We start from the raw sequence: 20,525 nt of genomic DNA, 5'->3' as shown, positions 1-20,525 counted from the left end.
TCCTGGTGTATAGGCCAGGTAAAAAGAAATATTTGGATTTGACTTGCTCCTGAAATGATTGCAAACGGAGGGCCTGATTTACTAAGGCTTTTCTCCTATTCTGTATCTCTGGGAAAAATGATTAGTAAGTGAGGCTTTTAGATTGTAAGACCTCTGGGGATAGGGAAATATCTACAGTACCTGAATGTAATCTGCTTTGAAGTGCTGAAAAATAAAATATAAATAAATAGTCCCGGGACTTCCTTCCCTGATTGAGTTGCACCTAGGTTAATAGTCTTACGACTCCCTCGATTGAGTTAAGCCTGGAAATCATGGGCTTCCTTAGGGAGCTGGGTCATGGCCTAGTTCTGTGAGATTCCTTCACCCTCCTCCTCCTCTTTCTTTCAGGGGTGCTGGGGATCTCTCTTTCTCTGAAAGTTGCTTCTCCTGGCCTCCCATCCCCTGTGCTAAAGATAGATTTGTATTTTTTTTTTTTAAAGAGTTTGCAGTGACTCAGATTTCTTGGTATCTGCCCTTACCATGCTTTTAAAAAAACATACTTTCAGAGACTCCCCTTCTAGCAATTTCTGCAAGAACAACAACTTTCAGCTAACACCACTCAGTATGAGCATAGTCAACCAAAAATAACAAACAAACCCGGCCAATAGGTTCTTGGCACCCACTCAAAGGTTTCTACCAAGGGTAGTATCTGCTTTTCATATTCAAGTCTTGTGTGATCTTCGTTCTTTCTGAGGTCACACGCAGACGAAGGTGAAAGAGCCTTTCATACCTGAGACACTAAAAGGGCCTTGGCTTACTACAAAAGAACGCCACTTCATCGGAAGGCTTCTCAACTATTTGTCTCTTATGATTCAAACAGACTGAGCACAGCAGTGGCCATAGGTACACTGTCCAGTTGGCAAGCAGAGACTGCATTTTGCACGACTATATACTAGCAGGCTTATAAATTACAGATGCCATTAAGGCTCATCAAGTTAGAGCCAAGGCTGTATCAGTGGCTCATCTGTAAGTCTCGTGTCTCGATATCTGGAAAGCTGCGACATGATCGTTGGTACACACCTTACTGTTTGGACAATTTCTCAAGAAGTGACAGTGAATTCAAATAGTGTTAGCCTGTTTTCCTAGTAGTTGACTCTCCGCAGTAGTATCTGGGCTGCCTTTTTCAATAAATGCTCCACTGCAACCCTCAGCTTGGAACTCTCCATATGAACTGGCTGCTTAAGTCATGCTTATTGACAGAAAAAGCAAGTTTGCTTACTGTAAATGTTTTCCATAAATAGGATGAATTACCACTTTAAATATCCACCCTTCTCCCTGGAGAGTCAACTGCCTAGCTAGAACTTCATGAGTGGACTCATGAAGTTTTTCTGAGTGGGAACTGTTGCTCATGCTCAGTAGGGCAAAAGCTCTATTAGCTTAAAGAAAGATCTGTTCGGTGCTGCCAGCAGTGGTGGAGCGAGGGTCTCTGATGCCCTTGAGCCCTTTCCCCAGTTCCATCCATCTTGTATTAATGCTTTAGCGTACAGAAAGTCACACTATTACAAACCCCAAAAAAAGAAATTAACTGAGGCTGTTGTGAACAGCTACTGGGGCGAAAGCTTCTCTGTGTCGGCAATAGTGGTTTGTGGGCCTGGCCAAAGTGCTGAAGATCATCAGCAACCTGGCAGCTGTGCACTACCTACCCCAGTACCACAAGCCAAGGCCAAAACAGTTACCTGAGGCACAGAAATACGGTCTCCCCTCACTTCTGTTGAACTCAAGCGCATGAGCAGTAACCCCACCATCAGGAGCCTGCTGCCCAGTGGTGTAGCCAGAACTGAATTTTGTGATTAACATGGGTGGGCAGTAGGCATACAGTTAAGTTGTACTCTTATCGATTTAAATAATGCCTTGGGGTAGATTTTCAAAGCAGCGTGCGGTCATCCATGTGCGCGCCGATTTTATAACATGCGTGCGCCAGTGCGCATGTTATAAAATCGGATGGCCGCGCTCACATGTGCGCCGGATTTTAAAATCTGCACATGCGTGTGCGGGGGGACAAATTTTTGTAAAATACACACAGCGACACAATCGGGGCCTCCCCAGTTCTCTACCCCCCTACATACACTTCCTCCCTCTTCCCCTCTCCTCCCCACCCCCTAAACCTAACCTACCTTTCTCTAATTTTTTTTTATTACTGCTTCTCTGGAGCAGAAACAATTAGGCTTGCTGGCCGGCCAGCCTCCATCCCGCCCCTTTTTCAGGGCCTGGCACTTGTGTGCGTATTGGGTCTTAGACGTGTATTGCTGGGACCTTTTGAAAATGCGTGCGGTACACTCAGATCCCAGCCACACATGTAAGCCCCAATTTTTACGCGCACAGCCCTTTGAAAATGTTCCTGTTAGAGTGCATCTGACGATGGATTTCTTAAGTAGCGTGCAACAATCATGCATCATGAGTTATGCTTTCAAATATTTTAAATTATTTCAAGCACTTACCAACATTTAAAATCTTATTTACCTGTATTAATGTATTATAGTTTATAAATACACAATTTCATGTAAAAAGTAAACAAATAACACTTGACAGAAACATCAGATCCAATCACACAATAAAACGAATGTATGTTTTTATGAATCTTCTTTCCTAAAATGCAGAGAATATCATAACTACAATAAAATAGCAATACTCATAATAATCGTAAGAACTTAAGATTTGCAACAGGTGTGGAACGGAACTAAGGACATGCAAAAAAAAAAAATTCAAATTCTGGTGTCACCTCAATAAACAGCTAAACAAACTCCCTCTATTACCAAATACTTTATGAAGTAACACAGATCCCCTAAAAACAAAACAAAAAAACTCCCACCTAGAACCTTGCCATAACAGCAGTAAATCAGGACTCAAATAGCAGGAACTTTATCTATGAAAAGGCAGCAATGTAAATTTTCACCACGACCTAGAACACTAATATACCACCTAGTGGGCAGACAACAAGCTGGACTGCTACAAATCCCTATAGAGAAACTATACACTAGCCAAAATATTGTACCTTACTCACACACACATCAACCCTTACCTAATACACTGCACTCTTCAGCTTAGAAAAGAGACAGCTGAGAGGGGACATGATAGTTTTATAAAATCATGGGTAGGGTGCAAGGAGACACTTTGACACTAACAACTAGTAGATTCAAAACTGATAGTAGAAAGTACTTCTTCACTCTGCTCACTGTCAAACTATGGAATCTGTTGCCAGAGGAGGTGATCAAGGAGACTAGCATAGCAGTGTTTAAAAGGGGTTTGGACAAGTTCCTGGAGGAAAATACTATAACACATTGTTAGCCAGATAGACTAAAGAAAGCTATTGCTGTTCCTGGGAGAGAGTAACAAGAATTAGATCAACCGTATAGGATCCGCCAGGTACTTGCAACCTGGATTGAGCACTCAGTGACAGGATGCTGGGCTCGATGGACCTTGGTCTAATGACCCTGCATGTTAATTCTTATGTTTTATATGTTGTCTTCATGAAACTTGCAACCAGATTTAAAACAAATCATAGGAATTATTTTTTCACGCTGCACACAATCAAGCTTTAGAATCTGTTGCTAAAGAATATGGTAAAGCAACTAGCATAGTGGGTTTTAAAAGAGGGCTGGACAGATTCTTGATGGAAAAGTCAATAAACAGTTTAGGGAGGTATACTTGGGAAAGACATTGCTTATCCATGGGAATGAGATACCCTAATATCTAGTTCTTGTGACTCAGACTGGCCACTATCTGAGACAGGATGCTGGGCTCAATGGACCTTGGTCTGACCTAGCATGGCATTTATGTTCTATATAAATTTTTTTTTAAATAAATAAATAAATAAATAAATAATAGTGTTGGTTAATAGGCAAACACAGACTACAGGGAGTATGGGATAATTGTAGTCCATGCTGAGTCATTTCAACTGTATTGAAGAATGTTTGTATTTATGCTGGCTTGGTATCTAGTGCCTTTTTTTTATGAAGACTTGTTAGGAAATAAGCAAGCTAAGTGTTAACAGTTATAGTTTGTATTTCGGTGCAATTAACACAAGCAGTAACTAAACGCAAACCACCTTGACACTGTCCTGCTAGTGTGTCATAAATTTGCTTTGAAGGGACTTAGTCCTTGACCTCCATTCTGAGGTTTATGTTGTCATTTAATTTCAGTTGTGCATGTAGTGCCATAGAGAAAAACATTTATTATAGATATTAACACTCAATGGTAATAGTTTCACTGATTAGTGTGTACTTGAAGTAAAAATTTGTATAATAATTTTGATTTCAAATGTAGTAACCTTTGTAATTTGCTTATTCAATTTTATAGGTGGTATTTTGCCATGATATCTGTCTCTGGAATTTTTTCTGTTACCTTCTCTGTAATATTTGCATATGTAGCTGACATAACACAAGAGCATGAGAGAAGTACTGCTTATGGACTGGTAAGTGGGTGTTTGTGTATTTATTAATTTAAAAAGGTTTATTTTACAAAAAAAAAAAAATCTTATTGATGTCTGTAGTTCTTATAGTAGAGAGTTCTAGTAGCTGTATTGGTCCTGAAGAAAATAGGATTGTTTGTTTTCAAATTTATTGGACCAATTTAAGGATAATCCAGAAAAAATGAATCTGTGATCTTGAAACCTTATGTACAGTGGCTTGAGAGAGTCTACTCCCTTTTGAACAATTTTTCACTTTTTGTTGTCAATGCATGCATTTATATTCAAATTTTTTTTATTGAAAAAGAAATACATCCAATGCTTGTCCAAAGTATATATAGTGGGTCTGATATTCAAAGTGCATTAGTGCCATAGGGACTTTTGCGGCTAAGTAGCTGCTGAATATGCGCTTATGTTCAGTTGTTGCCTCTTAGCCGTATAAGTCCCATGCATAAAAAGTAGGCATGTACTTATAGAAACATACATAGAAACAAAGAAATGACGGCAAAAGACCAAATGGTCCATTCAGTCTGCAGCAAGCTTTCACACTTATTTATTTTTTTTCATATTTTTCTGTTACTCTTGTCCCTTTAAATAACTTTTTTGGTTCTATTTCCCTTCCACCCCTGCCGTCGTAGATAGCAGTGCTGGAGCTGCATCTAAGTGAAGTATCTAGCTAATTGGTTTGGGGTAGTAACCGCTGTAATAAGCAAGCTACTCCCACGCTTGTTTACCCAGCCTGTGCATCTCAGTCCTTGTTGGTTGTTTGAATACAAATCCTCTTTTCTTCATACCCCCTGCCGTTGAAGCAGTGAGCTGTGCTGGATATGTATTCTAAGTGAAGAATCAGACTTGATTTGGGGTAGTAACCTCCGTAACAAGCAAGTTACACCCATTCTTATTTGTTTTACCCAAACTATGTAATTCAGACCTTGTTGGTAGTTGTCTGAATATAAATCATCTTTTCTTCATTCCCCCTGCCGTTGAAGCAGAGCGCTATGCTGGATATGCATTGAAAGTGAAGTATCAGGCATTTTTGGTTTGGGGTAGTAACCGCTGTAACAAGCAAGCTTCTCCCCTGCTTTTGTGGATGCAAATCCTTTTTTCCACATTTCTCTTGCCGTTGAAGCATAGAGCAATGTTGGAGATGCATTAACCATGTGTATGTTTATTGAATAAGGATATTAATCTCCAGGTAGTAGCCGTCATTCCTGTAAGCCACCCCCATGCCTCTTCTCTTCATTCACATCCTCTAGACTTTATGGATCCACAGTATTTATCCCACGCCCCTTTGAAATCCTTCACAGTTTTGGTCTTCACCACTTCCTCCGGAAGGGCGTTCCAGGCATCCACCACCCTCTCTATGAAGAAATACTTCCTGACATTGGTTCTGAGTCTTCCTCCCTGGAGTTTCAAATCGTGACCCCTGGTTCTGCTGATTTTTTTGCAACGGAAAAGGTTTGTTGTTGTCTTTGGATCATTAAAACCTTTCAAGTATGTAAAAGTCTGTATCATATCACCCCTGCTCCTCCTTTCCTCAAGGATGTACATATTTAGATTCTTCAATCTCTCCTCATAAGTCATTCGATGAAGGCCATCCATCTTTTTGGTCGTCCTTCTCTGGACCGCCTCCATCCTGTCTCTGTCCCTTAGGAGATACGGTCTCTAGAACTGAACACAGTACTCCAGGTGAGGCCTCACCAAGGACCTGTACAAGGGGATAATCACTTCCCTTTTCTTACTCGATATTCCTCTCTCTATGCAGCCCAGCATTCTTCTGGCTTTAGCTATCACCTTGTCACATTGTTTTGCCAACTTCAAATCATTAGACACTATCACCCCAAGGTTTTCTCCTGCTCCGTGCACATCAGCCCTTCTCCCCTCATCGAATACAGTTCTTTCTGATTTCCACACCCCATATGCATGACTCCTCACTTCTTGGCATTGAATGGCAGCTGCCATATCTTCGACCACTCTTCCAGTTTCCTTAAATCCCGTCTCATTCTCTCCACTCCTTCCAGCGTGTCCACTCTGTTACAAATCTTAGTGTCATCCACAAAAAGACAAACCTTACCTTCTATCCTGTCTGCAATGTCGCTCACAAAGATATTGAACAGGACCGATCCTAACACCGACCCCTGTGGCACTCCACTCAACACCGACAAACCTTTTCCGTTGCAAAAAAATCAGCAGAACCAGGGGTCACGATTTGAAACTCCAGGGAGGAAGACTCAGAACCAATGTCAGGAAGTATTTCTTCACGGAGAGGGTGGTGGATGCCTGGAACGCCCTTCCGAGGGTGGATTGGGGGCGGAGTGAGTTAGCCATATAACTTACAGCTAATTACTGATATTCACAGTTAGCTGCATAAGTATACATGTAAGTTTAGACATGCTGTGGAGCAAGTCTTAACTTAGCCAGGTAGATTTATCTAAGTACATATATAAAGCGGCAATAAACCCACTTCGTGAAAAATATAAAGATATGCCTAAAAATTATACAATCATACTAGGCATCATCAGAATGAATGTAATCAAACATATCTTAGTCTTCTGCCTTATATATAATCATTGGTCTGTAGGTTTTAGGAAGGAATTTTTGATATTTTTTTATTGCACTGAAGAGGGTAATTAAACATCTCTAAATGTTCACAAAAGTTCCAGAAAACTTATCTTGTAGTGTGGTGCCAAAAACACAAAGTGGCTAACATGCCATGGTGCTCCAACAAGCGCCTTAGTGTTCCCAACCTGACACAGGACTTTGTTTCGAACCGCAGTTCTTCTTTAGGATACATTGAAATCAGTCCAAAAGGCTATTAATGCACATTTGAAGGTCTTATCTAAAGTCGAAAAACAGTTCAAACAACTTACTGGCATAGTGGCGCATAGACCAGAAATGATGTCAGAGTTGAAACCCTATCTGACACTGTGTACTTTAGTGTGCAAACAAGTTGGTCTTCCGTGTGATCCTCCTCCTTGTCCAACAGGAGCCAAATTCATAGAGAACACAAGGTTGGAATCCAAAGAATTCAGCCAAGCGACAAACCTTTGTAATGAGGAGAGGTCTGACTGCCACTGGATCTTCCAGTAAAAATGTGGGAGGCCACTTTCTCAGTACAAAGGCTAGGCGGGTGGTTGTCGGACTTATTTATTAAAACAATGCAATTTACAACTGTTTGTTTGACACAACAATAAAAATAAGAGAACCACATTGCTACATCATTTTCTACTGCAAAGCTGTTGAGACAGCTACATAAACACAGTATACAACACCTGTTCACGCACATATCATTCAGCTAGCACCAGGGAAGTAAGTATATCAAAAATTAAAGCAGAACATTATCTTCGTCATTGATATCTTTCACTGGTACTGTTGCCACAAAGATTTCCCAATTATGAGCATAGTTCTTATTTAATTGCTTACACACAGAGCTAGCATCTAACTCTATTTTTCCATTCTGATATATACATGCACCATACTTAGTTTGTCAGAGCATCTTTTTTTTAATCCAAACTTGCAAAATATTTACTTTGTCAAGTAAAAGAGCCAGCTGTACAAACTTATAATACTCTTTAGGCAAGAGCGCTTCGCAAGGCAACTCTCCCAACATAAGAAATTCTCCTCGGAAAGGTGATTTGATATTCATTGAGTTACTTATACAAGTAAACACTGTATCCCAAAAATCATATAGCTTCACGCATAACATAAAATTGAGTTGATGTACCTTTATGAATCTTGCATCCATCCACAAAGCTTTATCTGGAGCATAATAACTTCTATGAATTATTCTATATTGTATTTTCTGTAATTTAGAATAAACATCCAACACCATGCCCCACTTAACCTACAAATTCCGTTCAGAAAACATACCTCCTCCAGACCCATTAGAGAAGCCTACAGAGGATCACTACATGTACCCCATACCAAAACCTCTCAGCATATAACAGAGACTGGGCCTTCTCTACAGCAGGACCATCGATATGGAACTCCATTCCTCCTGATCTTCGACAGGAACCTTGCCTTCTAACATTCAGAAAAAGGCTTAAGACTTGGTTGTTTAAACAAGCCTTTCCAGACCCTAACTGAATCTCAATTCAACAACAACCATAGCCAGACATTCTTAGAACATTGTAAATAATTGCTCTTTCTATTTAATTCCTCTAACCTTTTCCTTCTTCACCCAGTTTTGAACCTCCTTGTTTTATTGTAACTTCAGCGTTTCTCTTCACTTGTTACAGTTTTAATTTCATTTTACACCCCCTGTAAACTGTAAACCAGCATGATGTGGTTTTTATCATGAATGCCGGTATAGAAAAACTCTAAATAAAAAAAAAAATAGAACGCAGGTCTTTGAGAAATTTCTCAATAGTACAATTAGTAACGTTAATCATAAATTAAGTAGACATTGATGTGCTAGCTTAGGTAACGTCACTTTTGACTGTTTCATTTTACTTCTTATACCAAAATGTTATCTTATTAGAGTGGCACCCGTTGACTTGCATTTGCTGCACAAGAGAATCAGAGTTGAAGATAACTAGCCATTGCTTCTTTAACTGTTCTAAGACCATTCTGTCTTTTCACACTTACCTCGATCACCTGTAGATTGAACCATAATGCTATTAACATGTTGCTTCCACACCCTGCCTGCCTAATTCAGTGCTGCCTTTGTTCTATATTTTTCCCCCTCACCCCATTCCCATATATATATATTACCCACTGCCTGTACTGCACGTCATACATCTGTCCTCAAAAGCTCAGCCTTAGTAATTGGATAGACCATAAGTTGCCACCTGCTTCTTGTCATTTAAGTTAATAGTAGAAATGCAATGAGAATTTTGAATGTCGTTAGATCTGAAAGTGGCAGATATACATTTCCCTATTAAAAAAAAAAAAAAAAAAGGGCTTCAGAATTCTTTGCTGTGGTTTGGGGGAACATGTTCTGTATTAGGCTCTCCCTTTTGGATTAGGCACAGCACCAAGATCTTTATCAAAGGTGATGGTTTAGTGCAGCAGCTGTGTGTAGAAAGAGCATTTCAGTGCATTTATGTCTAGACAATTGGTTGATCCAAGTGAAGTTGGCCTAGGAAAGTGAATCAGTGATGGCCTGAGTAATGCAGTTATTGTAGGACCTGGGCTGAGTTTTCAGTTTTGACAAGAGCAACTTAACACATTCTCAATCCCTGGCGTTACCTAGGTTTTGGGTTAAAACCAGAGAAAGCCAGATTCAACTGACAGACATAAGGATCTGGAAATTGCAGAACAGGTTCATGGTTTGAGGATTCAGAGGTCCAAGGTGTGGATTTATTTTCATGGTATTGGGTTCCATGGTGGATGCCTTGGATTAATTATTTGGGCAGGATTGCACATGGGACTCTGACTCTCCCAGGTTAAAGCACCATTAAGCTTTAACCCGTACGCCCTATGGCATCACTTCATATTTATTTCCTGCCTTATCTTCTTTCCAGCTTGTTGCAAGCTTCCAAGTTCTCTTCCCTGTTGATTGTAACTTTGACTCATTCCTACTTACTGTTTATCTTTCGTTTACTTGAATAGTTACCCCAGTTTTTTATTCTTGTTAATTGTAAACCGATCCGATATGGTTATTTACTATGAAGGTCAGTATATAAAACTGTTAAATAAATAAATAAATAAACATGAAATCTTTGCAGAGGTCTTGCTGTCAGTGTTCTCCTTGGTCCCAGGTGTATTCCATGAGGCTCCCTCTGACGATATAAGCCAGAGAAAGTTTTGCTTTGGTAGCTGGTACACATGAACCTGGAAATAAGACTGGCTTTTGAATCTAGAGTCTCCTATTTGGATAAAGGTGACCTTGGATGCTAGTTTTCGGGGCTGGGTTGTTCACTGTTAAGACCTAGTAGCTCAAAGCACTTGGAATCTTGAAATCCAAGTGGTCCATAATTCGGTTGGAAACCAGAGCAATAAGGAAGGCACTCCTTCATTTTGTTTCCATTCTTCAGGGTCTGGTGGTCAGGATGATCTTAGGTAATGCTATGGTGGTGGCATGTTATCCCAAGGGGGATACGGTATTGTCATGTGGTGGAAGAGGTAGATCTGCTGTTAGACTGGGCAGAGAAGCAAGTAATAGGGCTCTCCGCTGTTGATATAACAAGTACAGAATATACAAACAGACGTCCTCAGCCCAAAGAATAGTCTATCCCAGGAGGTGTTCTCCTAAGTTGTGTCCAAATGGTGAGAACCAATGGTGGACTTGAAGGCAGTCAGCAGCAAAGATTTTTCAGCCAAAGACAAGTAAGAGGATCATTTGGTTTGGATGCCTTTTTTTCAAAATTGGCTTGGTTCAGTGTCATCTTTAGGTGTTCCTTCCATTTCTTCTAGTATGAAGAGTCTTGCAGAAGATTCCCTGGCATCTGGGGCTAGGGCGACTGGTAATTCCCGATTTGGCCAAGATGTCCCTAGTATGTGGATCTTAGTGAGGATCTTCGATGGGATCTGGTGGTGTTCTAGGACGAGGGCCTAATGTGCAGATGCTAGTGGTTCACCAGAATCTCTCAATTTTGTCTTACGGCTTGGCCCTGGAGAGGGCTCATCTGTCAGAGAAAGGATATTATCAGAAGATTGTAAATACCCTTTTGTGTTACAAAAATGTTTCCACATCCTTGTTTGCGAGAGTCTAGAAATTTGGGGTTTGGTGCTTGGTTAAAAAGTTCTTGAGTGCAGCTTTGGTGCCAGTTTTCTTAGAATGTCTATGGGAAAATTGGATAAGGATTGGCCCTTACCTCCGTGCAGTTAGCAGCTATTGCCTGTTAGAGGCTGATTGAGGGGCAGTCCCTTATCTCATCTATATGCCTCTCTTTCTTCAGGGAGTGAAGCGCATTTGGTCTCTGGTGAGAGTCAATATCTGCCAGGAATCGGAATTTGTGTGGAATAACTGGTTGGTACTTAAGATATGCCATACTGGGTCAGACCAAGGGTCCATCAAGCCAGTATCCTATCTCCAATAATGACCATTCCAAGTTGCAAATACCCAAACATTCAACAGATCCCATGCTACTAGTGCTGGCAACAAGCAGTGGCTATTCCCTATTGATTAATAGCAGTTTATGGACTTCTCCTTCAGGAACTTATCCAAACCTTTAAAACCCAGCTACACTAGCTGCTTTAACCACATCCTCTGGCAAGGAATTCCTGAGCTTATTTGTGTGTTGAGTGAAAAATAATTTTCTCCGATTTATTTTAAATGAGCTACCAGTTTGCATTCCACAAAAGGATATTGCCTCTTATCCCATGATTTTTTTTTCTTAGAAGCCTCTCATGAGGGACTTCGTGAAAGGCTTTCTGAAAATCCATATATACCACATCTACTGGTTCACCTTTATCCACGTTTATTCACCCCTTCAAAAACATTTAGCAGATTTGTGAGGCAAGACTTCTTTTGGGTTAATCCATGCTGGCGTTGTCCTATTAAATCATGTCTATTTATGTTATGTAATTTTATTCTTTATAATAGTTTCCACGATTTTTCGCGGCCCTGAAGTCAGGTTCACCAGTCTAATTTCCTGTATGACCTCTGGAACCCTTTTTATGTGTCTGGGTTACATTGGCTACCTTTCAGTCTTCAGGTACAATGGATGATTTTAATGACAGGTTACAAATTACAAGTAATAGGTCTGAAATTTCATTTGTGTTCTTTTAGAACCCTGGGATGCACACCATCTGGTCAGGTGATTTGCTGCCCTTCAGTTTGTCAATCTAGCCTACTACATCTTCCAGGTTCACCATGATTTGCATCAGTGCATCTGAATAGTCACCCTTGAAAACAGTCTCCAGAATGGGTATCTCCCCAATATCCTTCTCAGTAAATACCATAGCAAAGAATTAGTTTAGTCTTTCCACAATGGCTTTATCTTCCCCAAGTGTCCCTTTAACCACTCGATCATCTAAAGGTTCAACAGACTCCCTTGCAGGCTTCCTGCTTCAGATATATTTAAAGGTTTTTCAATTGTTGTGTCTATGGCCATCTTCTTTTCAAATTCTCTTTTAGCTTCTCTTATCACTGTTTTACATTTAACTTGTTAATGCTTATGCTGTTTCCTATTTTCTTCAGATGGATCCTTCTAATTTTTGAAAGATCTTTTGGCTAAAATAGCCTCTTTCACCTCAACTTTTAACCATATTGGCAATCGTTTGACCTTCCTTCCACCTTTATTAATGCGTGGAATACATCTGGATGGTGCTTCTAAGATGGTATTTAACAATGTCCATGCCCGTTGTACACTCTTAACCTTTGTAACTGCACATTTCATTTTTTTTCTAAATATTTTTCTCTGTTTATCTGTTTCCCTTTTGAAAGTTTAGTGCTAAGCCATGGATTTGCTTATTGTTCCCCTTCCAGTCATTCAATTTTGATAATTATAATCACTGTTGTCAAGCAGCCCCATCACCATTACCTCTTACCAAATCCTGCACCCCATTAAGAATTAGATCTATAATAGCTCCCTCTCTCATCGTTTCCTGAACCAATTGCTCCATAAAACTAATTTATTCCATACAGGAACTTTATCTCTCTAGCGTGCCCTGATGTTACATTTACCCAGGCAATATTAGGGTAATTGAAACCTTCCATTATTACTACACTATCAATTTGATTAGCCTTCCTAATTTCTCTTAGCATTTCATTGTCTGTCTCATCATTTTGGATAGTTGGACGGTAGTATACGCTATACTCTTCCCAACACACATGGGATTTCTACCCATAAAGATGCTATTGTGCATTTAGTTTCTTGCTGGATCCTTATCCTGTTGGACTCTACGCCCTCCTGTAAATAAAGCTCCATTCCTCCCCTCCCCCCCCCCCCCCCCCCCCCCCCACCACCACTACCAAGTTGTTCCTCGCTATCACTGAAATATAATTTGTACCGTATCCTGGTATGGCACTATCCCATAGATTATCGTCCTTCTACCATGTCTCTGAGATGCCAATCAAGTCTCTCATCATTCACTGCTGTACACTCTAACTCTCCTCTTTTTAGACGTCTTGCATTGGCATACAGACATTTCAAAGCGTGTTTTGACAGGGATAATTTGGAATTTTTTAGCTCAGGTGATTCTTTACTTATTAGCACATGGACTACTATTACTTTTATTGGAACCTCTCTGTTGGGATGTGCTAACCCTCCTGATTCGTTAGTATCCTTCAGATATCTGCATCCAAACCATGAGTTGCTAAGCGTTTGTTGATTTTCCCCTTTGTTCTAGTTTAAAAGCTGCTCCATTTTTTTTTTTTTTTTTTTTTTTTTTAAAGGTTAGTGGCAGCAGCCTGTTTCCACCCTGGTTAAGATTGAGCCTGTCCCTTTGGGAAAGTCTCTCCTTCCCCAAATGTTTCCCCAGTTCCTTACAAAACTGAATTCCCTCTTCCTTGCACCTTCATCTTATCCACATATTGAGATTCTAGATTTCTGCCTGCCTCTGGTGACCTGCTCGTGGAACAGGAAGCATTTCATAAAATGCTTTGCTGGAGGTTCTGAGTTTCAGCTTTCTACCTAAGAGCCTAAATTTGGCTTCCTGAACCTCCCTCCCATTTTTCCCTGTGTTGCCCACATGTACCAAGACAGCCGGCTACTCCCCAGCACTGTTTAAAATCTTATCTAGGAGACACCACTTTTGCACCAGGCATGCATTGTTACCAGGCAATCCTCAAGCTCACTAGCCACCCAACTATCTACATTCTTAATAATCAAATCACTAACTATGACTATCAACCTGACCCATCCCTCCTCGGCAGTAGCATCTTCGGAGCAAGAGGACAATGCATTGCCTAGAGAGCAAGTTCTTGCTACAGGATCACTTCCTGCTGATCCAGGTTGATGCTGTCTGACCTGGACACCTTCCTCCTCCAAGATAGAACCAAGGCTGCCAGACTGGAGTTGGGACTGGCTACTATATCCCTGCAGGTCTCATCTATAAATCTGTTTGCCTCAGCTCCTCCAAGTCTGCCACTCTAGCCTCCAGAGATCAGACTTCTCTCTGAGAGCTAGTAGCTCTTTGCACTGGGTGCACACATACAACCTCTCAGCGGCAGTTAAAAATAATCATACATGTGTACATTTGATGCTGAAGACTGGATGGCCCCCTTTTGCTATCAGATTGACCTTCATCTTAATTTTGTTTTTAAGTTTGGGTTGCTAATGGAGTAGGAATATATAAATAAGAGTCCTTTAAATTTATTGGCATATTCACTTTTAATCTGGTAGTGACCTGCAATAGAATAATTAAACTTTTGATAAGGCCAGAGGTAATCCTGTGTTTTAGATAAAAGGCTGATTGATTTTTAATGTGAAAGTTTCTCCTGCCTATAAATCAAAGGATGAGATAGGGGTAGATGGGTGAGAGGGAAAGACAAACACACAAACTCAAAGTTGTATTCCCTACCTTTTGGCTTGTGTTCTTGTTTATTAAAGCACATGCACCAACACACACAAAATTATACTCCAATAGTTTACCTCTCCCCAAAACTTTTTAAGTTCTTTAAAATTTCACAAAGCAGTACTTCCTGATTCTCTTCAGTCACTAGTGAGATGATCCTCTCCTCTCAGTGCTCCTATTTTGATCATCAGAGAGGTGTTGCTTAAGCTGCTTACTTTTAAGTTGATGTGTTTTGGTAGCAATTTGTTCATCCAGATGAATTTTGGAACTGCAGGCTGTGTGGTATAGGGAGGCATAATTTTTTTTTTCCAGATAGGCAGTGAATATTTGCATGATTCTTTCATTCTTTTCTAAGATGATTTCACTCTTTTCATCTTAACTGAATGGTATGTCTCCCTTCCTCACAAAGAGTTTGGGTAGAGAAGAGTATGCTAACTTTGTCATTCAGACGGTGGTGGTGGTGATCTATGTGCATTACTTTGTTCTTTTTGGTGATTCTAGAAAGGATGGAACATTTTGAAGGATTTGATAACTCATTGGATTGAAGAATCGATAGGAGAGGCTTACATAGGCAAGGGATTGCCGCTTCCCAAGAAATTCAGGGCATGATCCCTCCAGGGTGCTAATGTCTTTATGGGCAGAACTTAGCCTGCTGTTACCTTTGGAGATTTGTAGAGTAGTGACCTGATCTTTCTTGCATACTTCTTTGAAGAACTGTCATAACCTTTGAGCCAGGGAAGGGGTTTCCTTTTGGTTCAGAAGTCTTGAGAAGGGATTTGGCAGTTTTCCACCCAGTAGAAGCATAGCTTGGATACATCCCATGCATCTAGACTGGTCTAGCTGGATGAAGAGGAAAGATAGATTCTTATCTGATTTCTTTTCCTTGAGTCTGACCAGACCATAACCCTCCCTGTTTTACCAAGTGTATTCTCCTGATTCATTTTCACAATATCTACCTGTGTGCTAGTCAGCGCGATAGATATTAAGGTAATAAAGCGATAGATAGATTTCAAGCTTCTTATCCCAAGAACAAGTACCGTGCCCCACCTCTACTTTCGCATCAGCAACAATTTCTGGCTCAAGGCTGGCATTGCCTACCTTTGTGTTAAAAACATGGAAGCATACAAAAAAAATGGTTGATTTAGCATATGTTTGAAATTTGGGAACAGCAACATCTGTCCGGTTAAAACTATGGTACTGTACATTTTATTTTTCTTAAATAGAAGTTCTCTTACTGCATTTGATTATCAGAGCAGTCACTCGGGCAGAAAATGGAAGCTATGATTTGTACCCTGATGTCTTAATCACAATATCCTCAAACACTGTCTAGTTTTCAAGGCCACTTGTATCAAACACATTGCTAATCTGACTAGTATAAGTATAATAAATTTCTTGTATTGACGTGTATAATTATATATAACTATTCTGTGCGTATCTGTAGCCTTCTGGGATCATCACAACAACATAATGCTGTATCTCATGGGGCTTTCCCAGCAACTGAAACTGAAGTATACAAATTACTGAACAAGTTTGTAGAGCAATGATAGTTTGTCTACCAGGCACAAAAATGAAGAAAAGTGTTTATTAGATTAAGCAAACAATTGTCCATCCCAGACTAGAAGTAAATTAACAGACATATTTATATTCTACGTTGACAAGACGTACTGAAATTAGCTACAACTTGTAGGTAATATCATCTGATGGCACCAAATGACCCTTCTCTTTTAACTCAGAGCTTTTGCTCTACTGTGCATGTGTGGGCATTGCTTCATGAACACGCCACTCAGTCTTTTGTCGTCCAAGCTACAGCATGGGTATGTGTCCTATCTCTGATTTCTTTAGTGATATCTGTTGGTATTCTTCAGTTCTATAATTTCATTTTTCTAATATGTTGCCTTGCTGCCTTGGCAACCCCTCAAACAGCACTTTTCAATGCTATTAAAAAAAAAAAAAATTCTTCATTGAAAATTTCATAAGAAGCCCATTATCAGGCGCTTAAAGGAATGCATGTGTGGTAAGATGATGTCCATCTCTGATGGCCATGATTGTTACCATTGTCTAGACCAGCGATTCTCAACTGGTGTGTTGCGACACACACCAGTTTGTCGCCAAGCCACTAGCAGGTGAGTCGCGGATCCCGATGACCCACTGCCCCACTTGTGCTTCACTTCTCCCCAGAGGCGGGGCTGCTCCGGCGGCTGATAAGTGGAGGCCAGGCTTATTGGGCCAAACAATGAGAAGAGGTTCCGTGTGAGCTTGTGTGTGTATGAGTGGCAGCGTTGTGTGCCTGTGGTAGAATGGGTGCATGAGTAGCAACTTCGTGTATGCCTGTGGTAGAATGGGTGCCTGGGTGCGTGAGTGGCAGCTTTGTGGGTTGTGGTAGAATGGGAGCAAGAGCATTTGTGTGTGATTGAGAGCTTGTATGTAAATGACAGAGCATGTGTGTGAGAGGGAGACTGGTCAGGAAAATGACTGGAGACTGTGTGTGAGTGACTGGTTGTGGGCCCTAAGGAAGAGGACTGTGAGGACAGAGCTTCAGCAGCCATTGCTGATTCTGGTGAGTACTATTGGCCTGCAAGGGAAAGGAGTAGGAGAGTTGCTGGAGAGGGTAAGTAAAGGTGGCTTTTTAAATTTATTTTTCTTGATTGACTGCCATTTTAATTGGGTATTATGTGATGTGTCTGCTGTTATGAAATATTTTATTGATATTTGGACAATTTTTAATAATTTTTATGAGTTTTTAATTGTTGGATGTTCTGTTAATCAGCTGTTTTGTAACATTTATAAGTATAGTTGTGGAGCCTTTATATTGAGGGAAATCATGGCTTGCCCCATTTGTTCAAAACTCTCTTCCCTCAAAAAGGAGCTGGATAAAGCTAAAGCTGAAATGGCTGTAATAAAGAAAGTTTCACTCACCTCACATTATTCTGAAATTAATTCCTCATTACTGAAGATAAAACAAAACTCAAGAAAAAAGAGGTTTACAGTGGACTCAGGTAGGATAAGTCCTGTGACTCTCAGACACCCATTCTACACAATTGCACAGCCCACATGTCTTCCCGCCCCCCCCCCCCCCTTCCCCACTACACAGGGCGACAAGAAACCCAAAAATCAACAGGATTACTGTGGGCTCTGGTAGACTAAGACCAGTGATTTGGAAACACACGCTCTCTCAAGTGACACAAGTACAAAACGCCTTATCGGCATCACATAAGGATAAAGCTCTGGTGAAAGAGATTGAAGTGGTATCTGAAAAGAGAGAAGAAACCCAATGCATACAGAAATTCCAAAATATAAACAATAACCAAAGGAAAAAGCTCATTGTGCTGGGGGATTCAGTCATCAGAGACACTATTTTGGGAACTCTTCTAGTGGGAAACACTACAGTTAAATGCCTTCCAGGATCATTGGCCGGCAGAAATGCTATTCAGATAGTCAAAACAATCAAAGAAGAAAGCAAAGATTCTAAAGCTGATACTATTATCCATCTGGGAACCAATGACCTTGCTAGTAACAGCATCCAAGCAGTACAGAGAGATTTCCAGTCACATGGCAACAACCGTTACCTTTTCAGAAGTGTTACCTGTTCATGGAAAGGGGAAGGATAGGCTAAGCCGTATTGATAACTTCAATGTATGGCTCAAATCCTGGTGTAAAGAAAAATGTTTTGGATATATTGGGGACTGGGGCCGTGTATGGAACAGAAAAAAACTCTTTGTTGAAGATGGCGTACATCTGTATGTGGAAGGAAAAAGGATCCTAAGAGAGAAATTCAAATCCTATGTCATAAGGCATTTAAACTAGAAATTGGGGGTGACAGTAGGACATTAGAATGTCACCCCCCAAATACAAATGCAATAAAAAAGGCAAAGTGGATAACAAAAGTCAGCTAAATAAGTCACAAAGAAAGTCCAAGAAAAGCATAACCTGTACTAGAATAGCTGGAAAGCTATGAGCACAAATGCTCGTAGTTTGGGCAATAAAATCCCAGACCTGTAAGCCCTAATGGTGGAAGCGGACTTGGACATTTTTGTTGTCATGGAGACATGGTTCACGGATTCACATGATTGGGATACTACCATACCGGGATATAACTTATTAAGGAAGGACAGAGAGGAAAGAAAAGGGGGAGGAGTGGCTCTTTATGTCAAAAACAATATTCAAGCAACCGAGCTGCAAGGAAGATGGGGCAAAGAAGAAGCTTTATGGGCCGTCCTAAAAAAAGATGATGGGGCATCCCTTTTTATAGGCATGGTTTACAGGCCTCCAAATCAAATGGAAGTACTAGACAGAGATCTGGTTGAAGACATCCAAAAGATGGGTAAGAAGGGAGGAGTGGTGATGGAGAGAGTGGATGCCCTGCAAGGGGCTCTGTTTAAACAAATGATAATGGAGCCTACGAGGGAGGGAGCTATACTCTATTTAGTGCTTCCTAATGAAGATAATGTCTCTGATGTCCGGGTGGGTGCCCACCTCAGCACCAGTGATCATCAAACGGTATGGTTTCATATCACTAATACGGAGATACGGAGAAGTCTCACAAAGACCCGGGTTTTGAGTTTCAAAAACACTGACTTTGTTGAAATGGGGAAGTACCTTGAGGAAGAACTAGAAGGCTGGAAGAAAATGAGATGTGGAACAGTGGGCCAAACTAAAAGGAGCAATTACTGAAGCGACTAATATATATGTTAGAAAAGTTAAGACAAGCAAGAAAAGAATGAAACCTATCTGGTTCACAAAGGAGGTGGCTGATAAAATAAGATAAAAGAACAGCGTTTAAGAAATATAAAAGATCCCAAAGGGAGGATCACAAGGTAGAATATCTGGTAAAACTGAGGGAGACTAAGAAAGAAATCAAGAAAGCAAAAACTCAAGCGGAAGAAAGGATTGCCAAAGAGGTAAAGCGAGGTGACACAACATTTTTCAGATACATCAGTGAAAAGAGAAAAGTCCAAAGTGGTATAGTGAAATTGAAAGGTGAAAAGGATCAATGGATGGAAACAGATGAAGAAATGGCAGAAATATTAAATGAATACTTCAGTTCGGTGTTCATTAAAGAAGACCCCAGAGAAGGACCGTCGCTAGTAAACAAGAAACTGGAGGGGAATGGAATGGATAAAACTCCATTCACAGAAGAGAATGTATGGGAAGAGCTAAGAAAATTGAAAGTGGACAAAGCCATGGGGCCTGATGAGGTTCATCCCAGGATACTGAGGGAGCTCAGAGATGTGCTGGTGGCTCCTCTGCATGACCTGTTCAATAGATCCCTGGAAACTGGAGTGGTGCCGAGTGATTTGAGAAGAGCGGGGGTGGTCCCTCTACAGGAATGTGGGAGCAGAGAGGAGCCTGGAAACTACAGGCCGGTTAGCCTCACCTCTGTGGTGGGACAAGTATTGGAATCTCTGCTGAAAGAAAGAATAGTTAGCTATCTACAAGCAGCAGAATTGCTGGACCAGAAGCGGCATGGTTTCACCAAGGGAAGGTCCTGTCAGATGAATCTGATCAACTTTTGTTTGATTGGATGACTAAGGAATTGGATCGAGGAAGAATGCTCGATGTCATCAACTTGGATTTTAGCAAAGCTTTTGATACAGTCCCGCACAGGAGGCTCGTGAATAAAATGAGAAGCTTGGGAGTGAGTGCCAAGGTGGTGGCCTGGATAGCATACTGGTTGAAG

At 40.7% G+C, this 20,525-nt stretch overlaps 1 protein-coding gene across 2 annotated transcripts in view; it reads left to right on the top strand.

The window, feature by feature from the left end:
* Positions 1 to 20,525, top strand: part of LOC115100041 (hippocampus abundant transcript-like protein 1) — a 166,986-nt gene that overhangs the window by 48,781 nt on the left and 97,680 nt on the right. For both annotated transcript variants that reach the window (XM_029618204.1, XM_029618213.1), the window contains exon 5: positions 4,336 to 4,450. In XM_029618204.1, coding sequence (XP_029474064.1) covers positions 4,336 to 4,450 — 115 coding nt within the window. The remainder of the gene's footprint in view (positions 1 to 4,335; positions 4,451 to 20,525) is intronic.

Source organism: Rhinatrema bivittatum, chromosome 1, assembly GCF_901001135.1.
Source record: "Rhinatrema bivittatum chromosome 1, aRhiBiv1.1, whole genome shotgun sequence".
Lineage (NCBI taxonomy): Eukaryota > Metazoa > Chordata > Amphibia > Gymnophiona > Rhinatrematidae > Rhinatrema > Rhinatrema bivittatum.
Note: the sequence above shows the minus strand (reverse complement) of the source record. Positions and strands in the feature narration are given on the sequence as shown.